The sequence below is a fragment of the Electrona antarctica genome (genome assembly GCF_951216825.1).
Source record: "Electrona antarctica genome assembly, chromosome: 22".
NCBI classification, from domain to species: Eukaryota; Metazoa; Chordata; class Actinopteri; order Myctophiformes; family Myctophidae; genus Electrona; species Electrona antarctica.
Window position 1 is genome coordinate 29,136,327 of NC_136805.1, and position 12,110 is coordinate 29,148,436.

The following is a 12,110-nucleotide window of genomic DNA, read 5'->3' on the forward strand; positions in this document are numbered from 1 at the left end:
GTTTGTTTTCTATTATTGTAGCTTAGGCCAAAGACGCGTCACCCATGGTTTTCTAAATGATTGAGGGTGCTAAGGATAGATGTGAATTATCTTAGATGGCTCCCAGTGCAACGAGGGCGGAGAACCTCTGGAACATTGGCTTTGGGACCTGCTGTAGTTCACATTCATCTGTGTGTGCAAAAAGGACCTGCTGTAGTTCACATTCATCTGTGTGTGCAAAAAGGACCTGCTGTAGTTCACATTCATCTGTGTGTGCAAAAAGGATAGAGAACCACTGGAACATTGGCTTTGGGACCCTGCTGTAGTTCACATTCATCTGTGTGTGCAAAAAAGGAGTGACAAAGTCAAAACAACTTTCCTCCGTGTGTTCCTAAGAAATGTGGGTTAGCAGTGAGATTTGGCAGGAATCCAGGCCAGCTCTGGTTTCTGTGTTGGCAGGAGTTGTATCTCACAGACAAACAGGCAGCTGGACTCAAGGTCTCTGCGGATGCTTCTCTGCGGTCGACCTCTCATCTGGTATAGAAAACACTCAAGATGAATAGTGTAGACCAGGGGAGGGCAACTGGCGGCCCGGGGGCCACATGCGGCCCCCACCTTCACTTAATGTGGCCCTCAGGTTAATGTCAGAATACTGATATAATATTGGTTTCAGCTGTTACAATTCCACAACATGCAAAGTTTGCAAACATGACCCGCTTTAATTACTTACTTGCTCTAAATTAGTAGCTCATTGCTTCAACACAAGTATAATTAAAGGCATTTGAAATTACATAAAAATGTTAATTTTAGGGGTTCCAATTAAAAAATAGCAAAAATTCAAGATTTCAATTCGAATATAGCAAACATAGCCGATCTACAAGCTCAAAACGCGTCGCAGCGCGACGCGTTTTGAGCTTGTAGATAGGCTATTTTTGCTACGACAGTAATATATGGCCCTAGGGAGTGAGTGTGGAAATATAGTGGCCCTCTCCATCGTTAAAGCTGCCCACCCCTGGTGTAGACACAGAATGCCAAATGCATTCAGGGAAGTTCATATCGGCCTAGCCACTGTACACATTGTCCAGATATACGTAACCAAGCAACCCTAATCTGATCGGTTGGCTTGACAATATGCTCCATCTAAATGTGCACACAGCACTGCTCCAGCTGCCGTCCAGTGTGATCAACAGAGATTTACCTACTCATTGTCCAGATACGTAACCTAGTAACCTTAAAGGAGAATTCCATGCTAGAAGGCTTTTTTACCTTTCTTACCTTTCTTTGTAGTCGTTACGTCCCCACCAAAGAGGTCCAGGTATTTTTTTGTGCAAAAACTCCTTATTGGCTATTTCCCCTACCATAAGCCCTCAATGAATTGCATTGAATTGAATGGGAATTGAATGGGGCTATGGGGTGTTCGCTAATTCGCTTATTTCCATCGAAATAAGTAGTAAAGTGTGCCGCTTGGGATATTATTTACATTATGATATATATATATAGATATATACAAAAAAAAAATAAGCAAGCAGAAATAAGCAATTTAGCACAACACCCCATAGCCCCATTCAATTCCCATTCAATTCAATGCAATTCATTTAGGGCTTATGGTAGGGGAAATAGCCAATAAGGAGCTTTTGCACAAAATAACACCTGGACCTCTTTGGTGGGGACGTAACAACTACAAAGAAAGGTAAGAAAGCCTTTTAGTATGGAATTCTCCTTTAAATCTGATAGGTCGGCTTCACATGAAGCTCCAGCTACTAAATGTGCACACAGAGAGCGTACTGTTCCAGCTGCTGTCAGTACGATCAACAGAGATTTAGGTCTGTTGGGACTCATCCTTTTGTAAGACCGACTCTCAGGCTTAAGTTTGTTGTCTTAGAACCTTGACTTTGACCCCAGTGTCTGATATGAGCGTCTTAGATGTTTTAAAGCCGGAACAACCACTGGATGCGGATATACCACAGATACCCAGGAGAATAACGCGTGCACGCACGCACGCACACACACGCGCACACACGCGCGCACGCACGCGCGCACGCACACGTACACACACACACACACACACACACACACACACACACACACACACACACACACACACACACACACACACACACACACACACACACACACAGGAGTACGTACAATGTTTACTACAAGCCAAGGAAAAGTTACTGAAATTGGTTCTCCAAGGTTTTCCTAAACTAAACTGTTCTGGTCAGGAATGACGTACTAGTGCAGTTCAAACAAACCGAGCTCACCGTGCTGCACTCAATCTGGAGACAATAATTCAATTGTTTTGATTATACATGTGTGTGAGTGCACATGTGTATGCCCCTCGTGACTTCTTATGTTTTCACACGTAATTAGCTATAGTGTAAACAACCCTTTTTGACTTGAGAAGTTGAGATCCACAGGAAGTATATAGGAAGGGTCAATAGCGTGAGATCGGACGTGGGACCGCAAACATACCATAGTCTAAACAAATAGGAAGAATTCAAAGGGGAAAGGCTGAAGGGGGGGGGGGGGGGTAGGCAAGTCATTACAGTGTAAGTAAACATCCACATGCCTAGTTTGAACCCATTTAGACTTGAGGACGATTCTGCAAATGCCTTCTAAAGCCTGACAGTTTTCTGTTGTTCACTTTCATGTCAAGGACCCCCAACAATATATTTTGGAAATCTCTCCTGGTTGAAAATGGGTTGTTCCAGGGACCCCCCAGAAGCAAAGATTTGAGTTTAAAGAATATATTATTCTGAAAGAATATATATTCAAAGAATTGCACACATTTTCAATTTTTTTCAAAAATAGCAGTTCTACAAGCTTGTAGCACGGCACTCGGTGCAACGCTATGAGCTTGTAGATCTGCTATTTTTCAATAGCTAAAGTATAACATAATGCTTAAAACACCAAAAGGGGTTTCTATTGTGTACTGTATATACATATGCGTAATTAAAATCTCAGACAATAACACCGCATGACAAGCAGCTGGCTCCAGGTCACGCTTTGGTCACGAGGGTTAAGAATGGAGTTTTAAATATTGCGCCACTGAGTGGAACAAAGCTTGTACATCTTTGAACATTAGGCAGACATGCCGTCTTCAAAAGCTTTAAGTGTTCATTGACTTGTCTTCCGTTATCTTATCTACAGATTAGAGAGGATGCGTGTGTGTAAAAGTTTACAAATGTGGACGTTTCATCTCAGACTCCATGTCAGCCTTGTTGCAGTAGCTGATGAAGTTCAAAGGCTCCTAGGGGCCAGGGTGAAATCTTTAATCCCTGCTTAATCTGATGTGTTCACTCTCCTGACCTCTGAACCTGTCCCTGACTTAACCACTTAAGCCCTATTTTGTAGCAAAAATAGACAATCTACAAGCTCACAACACAATGTTTTTGCATTTTTTAAGGAAATATAATGGAAGTTATTACAATTATTTAATGAAATGCCCAAAATACAGATGCCTGGTTGAAAGTGGTTTATATGGGTTATACCATTCTACATGTACATTGTACATGAACGCATGAACGCATGCACGCACGCACACATGCACGCATGCACGCATGCACGCACGCACTCACGCACGCACGCACGCACGCACGCACGCACGCACGCACGCACGCACGCACGCACGCACGCACGCACGCACGCACACACACACACACACACACACGCACACACACACGCACACACCAAAGTGTCATAGAGCACAAATCAAATTATTAATTTGATGCTTATCTCTTTATCTTATTCATCTCATTTTCTTTGTTCAAGTTGTTATCCATGGCCTAACATCACATGGCCCCCTCGCTCTTCAGCTGTTTATTAACTTTTGCAATTCTTATTTCTAGGCTTTTCCCATATTAGACAGTGGCTGAAGACCATCTGCCAGTACAAACAGCCTCCCTCTCTCTTTTGCGTAATAGCAAGTTTAATTTATTACAACTCGTCCACACAAAAAAGAAGGAAAAAAAGCTTTCTTTCTTTAATGGGAGTTGAATGATTGGTGTTTTTTTTCCACCAGCAGTGCAGCACTGCAATTCAGACTTCAAAAGGAAACCCATTACCCTCCTAAAGACGGAGCTGTGCTCTTCAAGCAGTCACTCAATGGTGGCTGGCTCTGTTTTGGAAAATCTTTCCCGGCAGGGCAATCACTGACTGCATCATAGGGAAAGAAAGAAAGATAGAGAGAGAGAGTGAGTGAGAGAAAAGGTTGACTGAAAGCAAATCAAGTGAGCGATTAAGGCTTAATAGTCTAATTGAACTAGAACAACAATCAGCTGTGTCTTAACGACCTCCTCTGGTCAGATTGGGGACATGTGGTAGAAAAACAGGGGCCCCCACTTTTGATTATAGTCAGCTCCTTTGATAGACAAGAGTTAGCTTCCTGCCTGTCAAATTACAAAGGAAGTCATTACTTTTTGTTGTGTTTGAGGATTTATGTGTACATACAGTTACATGCAAGTGTTTCATTTGCTATTTTCTAAAGGAATTTAGTGTTCTATGCCTTTTGGGATTTTGGCATCATAAATTGGGCTTTTGTTAGAAGATTTTCAATAATAAAATTGCCATGCATGACATACCATTGAGATTTGTTTTGTTTAGTTTCAACATTTACCGTCAGTTTCCAATATACAGTAAGTATATAAGTAGTATACAGTTGTGCCTTCACATTTGGTGATATTTAGAGACCTTTAACTCAGACACGGTTAGACTAACAATTCCCATATTCATAGTCCTTGACAGAAATGTTTTGTGGAGCCGCTATAGAGATGATTTCTTTTAAAACACTTTTATACTAATTAGAATCTTGTGTCAAAAGGCGTTCTTTTGCAGTTCTTTCTCAAGTAAACATGTCATACAAGAGCTCCGAAATGAAACCAACAGCTTATAAGCTTATATTCCACAAACTCATTATAGCAGGAAATCATCACCACATATCCTGTTTAGAGTGCCGTGTTCTGCAATCATCACAGAGAGGTCTTTTTTTGGAAAAGTTAAAACACTGCATGCTGATCTAATTACAGTTATAGCCTGTAATTATGGCATGACTGAAGTGAAACAACTCACTATATTAACTGAGATGAAAAATACTGTTTTCAAGTATTTCAGCAATGTGAATTATGTGACCATAATTCTCATTGCTGAAATACTTCACTCATTTTAAGATCTGGCTTGGGCTCCACAAAGACGATTTCACATAGTTCCGTCATTGCGGTGATGTCAATGACTTCAATGACGTGTGCGCTGTGTGGCTGTGTTTCACAGATGACTGTGCTCAGTGTGTGGGCTCTAGTGCTCTTTTGTGCCTGTCCGGCTGAAGCCTACCGCACCCCCAACGATGATGGAAAGGACCCAGAACTGATCAGGGATCAGATTGACCCCCGGGATTACCACAGAGATGCAAGGTTAGCTATCATAAGTGTTTCTACCGACGATACGAATTTAAGTCTCCGTTCAAATCTGGTTAAACAGAGTCAGGGTGCTGCTGTTGTGCATGTTGACCCACCAGTGGGTCTCAAAGTGTCCTTGAGGGGGTTCCAAATGGCCCCGGGTGCCCCGGTACGGGTGTGTAACTCCGAGAGTGTACAGATGGAACCAAATGGACCTGTAACTTAAGGGTCCATTTGGTTCCATTTCTACACCCTCAGAGTTATGGGGGTCATTGAAATTAAAATAGTTTGAGAACCACTGTACACTAAATGGAACAGAGCCTTAATTAGCATCATCGGAAACACCTGTGAAGGAAGTCGGAAGAGGCCCGGAAGTAGGAGGCCCGGAGTTATTTCCAAACGCCGTATGCACGTAGAGCCTATTGGGGCACGGCAAACTACAAGTTTAGAATTCCATGATGGATAGTCACATGCCTACAGAAATGATATGCACTGTTGCAACCTTATTTCTTTGTGAGTTTGTGTGTGTGTGTGCGTGCAGCCATAGGGACGTGAGAGAGTGTCGTCGATGCTGTGACCCAGAAGAGGAGCCGCCGTCCCCTCAGTATGCCAACCCACACTACCCTCAGCAACACCCACAGGTGGTACCACACATCAACATCACCATACTCAAAGGTATGGACAAAAACAATATGCACTGCACGCACACGCACACGCACACGCACACTACACAAAGTCATTTGAGGTAAGGTTGGGGACTGTCCCAGCCCCTTGGGGAAAGAAGATAGACTGAGGACATTTTAATAGCAGAGGAACCAATCACAGCTGGAGAAGCTTGGGTTGGTAAGTATACGAGGGGACAATTTGGGGTGTGTGGCTTAGACCTCCTCAGGGGTCAGGGTACACACATATCCCACATAGCTGTGTGAGACCCAACCCAAAATGTTGTGGTTCACCAAGCCAAGATGAAACCATGTATCGCAATGATATTGCATTGTATTTGGTTCTGTGTATCTACTCCAGTGATACTACAGAATAATCTGCGCAAGAAACCAAAGATCCACAGTTGAGATGAGATATACTTAAAGGGGCATTCCACTCATTTTCAACATTTTACTATGTCATTAATGTACCTTAGAGCTGTTGTGTGGAAATAATAAAAAGGTTCCCCCATTCTGTGTTTCCTAGAACTAGAGGTCTGAAAAAAATCATTAACATGGTGAAACACATCTTGATGATGTCATCAAGATGTGTTTCACCATGTTAATGATTTTTTCATAATTACAGTTCTAGGAAACACAGAATGGGGGGACTTTTTTATTATTTCCACACAACAGCTCTAAGGTATATTAATGACATAGTAAAATGTTGAAAATGGGTGGTTTTCCCCTTTAATGAATCCCCAAAGGGAAATTGAGGCACAGATATTAAAATAAAATAAAATCACACCCATGTGAAGTGAGGGGCGCTCATATCATTATACATCATCATACATCACATTCTGTGCTCAGCCAATCATCGTCATTCCGGCCAATCACTTTTGGTGTCTTCACATTTCTGACCTCATTTTACCTTCAATATGTACTTTGCTCAGCCAATCAAATCACCGCTATGGGGTGATCAGTCAATCACAAACCAATGTTTGTGTTCACACAGACCCGGAAAGCTGGGCATAGGAGGGGCTAGCACACCCCAAAACATGATAAAATGCTGACTAAGTGAAGATCTAAATGCTACAGTACTACAGGAGGCTGGGTGAAGGTGAAGGACGTTCGGTAGTACAGGTCTAGCGCCAGCAGTGTCCTGGGCATACAGTATGTGAGTGTAGTGTGAATGAGTGCAGGCCAGTTTGACTTCCTTGCGTTTCTGAACCTCACCTTAGTCACAATGCTACCTACAGTATAGCTGCGAGAAGCTTAGATACAATCTGCATGTCATTTACAACAAGCTCCACTGACAGCCCATTAATGAAACAGAAAAGTCTTATCTGATGATATTTTATAAAACAAAGATTTGACAGAGACAAGGATAAACCAAGATATCTGTACAGGTGCAATACTGGTTTATTTTCATGCATGGACCCTGACGAAGGCTGATTGCCGAAACGTGTTGGTCCTCCCTTTTTTGTGTAATGATCTTTGCCATGCCTTAACTTAGTTACAATAAAGGCTTTTTTCACCTCACTGGAACAGAGTGCCTTGGATCCTCTTCTTTATTTTCATGATTTAACCTCGCCAACGAGCACCTGTATTCAGTTCAACAAACAAAGGACCACGGCAGCGCTCCCTTCCTCTATTCACTGGTTTATTTTCATTTGATACAACCAGATAGGACTTTTCTGTTTCACAATGAATTGGGCTGTCAGTGGAGCCTGTTGCAACTTAGATGCAGATCGTATCCAAGTTTCTTGCAGCTAAATGCTCCCTTCACTTGTGACTACATTTTGAATCGAAACAAATCCAATTTAGGTATAAGTTATATGTTTCGGTTGTTAAAAGGCTGCGTTGGTGTGACCGGACCAGCAAAAGTGATACTTTCCAAATGCGACCTTGTGATCTTTCAAAAAGAGTTCATAATGTTTGTAGAATAGGTTCCCTATATCTAATGTATGTGCTCCACAAGCAAGGGGGGAATTGTCTGACCGTCACATTAGTTCTCCACAACTTGTGGTCTGATATTCATTTCACGCTAATGTTTATGCATCCTTACACACAGTCTTGACAGAGTTCTGTCTGAATGTCTGAATTGAGTCAACCTGAGCAGATGTAGCTGATCTGCTTTAATCAGGTCACAGCAGTCAAGTAACCACACCACATGTACTGAGCGGTACAGAATTCTGAAAATGGCAGATCTACAAGCTCACAACACACAGCGATGCGACACGTGAGCTTGTAGTCAGATATTTTGCCCTAGTATTTAGTATGACAACATACTATGTTAACATTGGCTGACATCATTTCGGCCGTGCCTCTTCCAGGTGAGAAGGGAGACAGTGGTGAGCGAGGACCTTACGGCAAGCTGGGCAAAGCGGGCCAGATGGGTTCGCGGGGCCACACAGGCGGTAAGGGCTCTAAAGGCAGCATCGGAGCCCCGGGGGAGCCCTGCAAGTCCTACTACGCCGCCTTCTCCGTGGGCCGCAAGAAGGCCGTGCACTCCAACGACTACTACCAGACACTGGTGTTCGACACGGAGCTCGTCAACCTGTACGGCCACTTCAACATGTTCACCGGCAAGTTCTACTGCTACGTGCCCGGCATCTACTACTTCAGCCTGAACGTGCACACGTGGAACCAGAAGGAGACGTACATGCATGTGATGCACAATGAGCGCGAGGTGGTGATCCTGTACGCGCAGCCCAGCGACAGGTCCATCATGCAGAGCCAGAGCCTCATGCTGCAGCTGGAGAGAGAGGACCAGGTGTGGGTCAGACTCTTTAAGGGCGAGCGGGAGAACGCCATCTTCAGCGACGACTTTGACACCTACGTGACCTTTAACGGTCACCTCCTCAAGCCCAAAAGTGAGATATAGTAAAGGCTGCAGTGCGTACGGGGCACGTGTGAGGGCGGGATGGGAGGACAGCAACTAATAAGGAACACCTCCTCTGCGTGGAAAGGATAGTGGCAATGAGATGCGTGTAGTGTGTTAACTGGCCGGTATGAAAAGTGGCGTGGATGTTACTTTGGAGAGGATGTTGCTGTTGAAACAGCAGATACTGGACACAAAGGGCTTGAAATCCCTGGTGCATAATGAAACAATGTACTGTACACTATTATTAATGAGCTTTCAACCTGGCGTCCCTGTCTTTGCCATGTCATTGTAGGCGAAATCTTTCACACAAAGAAAGTACAAAATATAAAAGCAGATACAATCTCCCTCTTTGAAATAGGGCTAATTAGTGGTTAATTATGCCCCACTGGAATTATGGAAGGTTTTAGCAAACATCTGTTTCAGACAATACAACAGCGTTATCTCAAGATTAAGTTATGATGTTAAATTAGACCCATTATATAAAGATGTCAGATAATAAGGGACACAGTTAGGCAATAAACAGTAATCATAATTTCATTTTCAATATAGTAATGATGTCTTGTTTGGTCAATAACAATTTAATGTGCCTAATCGAGCCTTGGATTCTCAATTTGTATTCAGTTTCCACTTCCAATGCTCATGCACTCAGCGCTCAATCTATACAAACCACATGGAATAAGTAAATCATTCTGAACCCTGATCATTGCTGTAAGAGCTACACATGGTAGGTCTTTGCGTTTGATGTATGCTTTATCTTTTTACGTTTGCAATTTAACCAGCATTAAGATATCTATGGGATCAAAGAAAAAAACACAGGCAAATCATATCAGGGATTTCATTCTTTCCTTATAACAGACAATGGGATGGATGATTGATATCCTGCAACCATGCAAAAATGTATAAACGACAATGCTTTTCATATTAAATTGCATACTGAATTAAAGACATACTGGTGCTATTTAGATTATGAGTAGAGATCTCTAAAAAAATATGTATTTTGTGTTTTAGAAAGGATTGTGTGTCTCAACCTAATGCTAACCCTGTTTACATTTATTTCACCTCCACAAAGTTGTACAAATTTGCTAGTATCTTTTTATATATTTATATGTATGCTATGACATTTATCATTATGACAAAACACACAATCACACAATACTCAAAGATAATACTGAAAGTTTAGGAGTTTAGGAGTCTAGTAAAATCCTGGATATGAGTAAAGAATGCAGTAAATCGCATACCAGTAATTTGCATACCAGTACATACATTTCCTTTGAAACCAGCCGTCATTGTGAATGTCCAGTTGGACTTTTGACAACAGCATTATTTTGGGCAGAATCTGAAGACAGCCAATGAGATTAGATACTCCCTAGGGATGCTAAAAGCCTGGGATTGTTCCAAAGCTCCATTCCAACCCCATCTATCCTGCATTTTATAGGCCACAAATCATTTGAATTGTATTTGTTTAAAGTGATATAAATATTGTCTCGCCTGCTATATTGAGATGGATACACACACAGTATTGGGAGTGCACGTATGCGATCTAATGAGGGATATGATATGAAAAATGGGCTCAATCAGATCTTCAGTGTGATACGTTTGGAATTAAGCCTCAGGAAAAGGTTCAGTTCAGAGATGCCTTGACAGGAAAAGGCTTCGACTGCCTGCAGATGTACATGTTATACTGTCAGGTACTTCTCTGCTGGCTGACTCTGTACGCAGCTTGTTTGATAATATTGTTCAGCATGGATACAAATCTTCCCAATTAAAATCATGAAAGTCTGGATGCATCCAGTGCATTGTGTGTGTGTGTGTGTGTGTGTGTGTGTGTGTGTGTGTGTGTGTGTGTGTGTGTGTGTGTGTGTGTGTGTGTGTGTGTGTGTGTGTGTGTGTTAAGTAGGCCTATGTGTGCGTGCGTGCATGTGTGCGTGCGTGCGTGCGTGCGTGCGTGCGTGCGTGCGTGCGTGCGTGCCCGTGTGTGGGAGTGGTGGGTGTGACACTGTTTCTCCTGGATGTGTTTGATGGTGTGTGTACTTGCCAAATGTTCACAGAGGACTTGGTGGAATGTGCTGGAGAGAGAGAGAAAGACCCAGATCCTGGTTCAGCCTTCTTCAAACGCACAGCCACTCTGAGTCTGAAGACACAGACAGAGAATAATTATTATATGTCTCTTATTCTTGTCGTCACTGACACACATGCACGCACGCATGCACACGCCAACACACGCACACACGTGCACGCACGCACGCATGCACACGCACACACACACACACACACACACACACACACACACACACACACACACACACACACACACACACACACACACACACACACAATGCATCATGTTGAGTCTCATCACATGCAATGCATTTAGCTCTTTTTGGCATATGCATGTACACCAACATAGGAGGAATATTTAAGCACTAAGAAAGTAAATTAGTAAAATATAACAAAAATAAATATGGTTCATAATATTCAGTCCTTCATTTTGGTGCTGTAGCACGTGTCTATTGCCCTCTGTTGCCCAGTAGGGACTATTGCACATTAACAGCTTATTATACAGTATTATGCAGTAGCACTGTTTAACATACAGTAAGTGTAACCTTACATACATTCTGTACATATACATACTGTATAGATAGAACATGTAAAACCAAAAAACTACTCTAATCTTGCTTTTAAGTAATGCTAAATTAACAAACTTACAAATGTGCTAGTGTACGGTCACTTTCAAAGACACCTCCACATTGTTTAGACCACCTGCAAGAACATGTCTCCCTCACAAGTCTGCACAAAGTCACACTGGAACAAGAACATGTCTCCCTCACAAGTCTGCACAAAGTCACACTGGAACAAGAACATGTCTCCCTCACAAGTCTGCACAAAGTCACACTGGAACAAGAACATGTCTCCCTCACAAGTCTGCACAAAGTCACACTGGAACAAGAACATGTCTCCCTCACAAGTCTGCACAAAGTCACACTGGGCTGTTGTTAAACGAGAGGACCTCCTTTGCTAAGGGAGGCGGCTTTATTTCTACAGTGCTGCTGAGCTAGCAAAATTCCATAGAACCTACTCAGAAACCTTGTGGTCATTCTTCAACTGACTTCACCAATCCTCTCTGGGTTGCCCTGAGCCAGGACGAGGCAATATGAGATGGTTGTGAGCAAAACTCCAGACCTGTCAGCACAACAGAAACCTGAACCCTGG

General features: G+C 42.7%; 1 protein-coding gene across 1 annotated transcript in view; it reads left to right on the top strand.

The window, feature by feature from the left end:
- Positions 1 to 10,679, top strand: part of c1qtnf1 (C1q and TNF related 1) — a 14,159-nt gene extending 3,480 nt beyond the window's left edge. Inside the window, exons 2-4 of the mRNA XM_079492051.1 lie at positions 5,248 to 5,387; positions 5,914 to 6,047; positions 8,350 to 10,679. Of these exons, the coding sequence (XP_079348177.1) occupies positions 5,248 to 5,387; positions 5,914 to 6,047; positions 8,350 to 8,900 (825 nt within the window). The 3' untranslated portion in view covers positions 8,901 to 10,679. The remainder of the gene's footprint in view (positions 1 to 5,247; positions 5,388 to 5,913; positions 6,048 to 8,349) is intronic.
- The last annotated feature ends 1,431 nt before the right edge of the window (positions 10,680 to 12,110 follow it).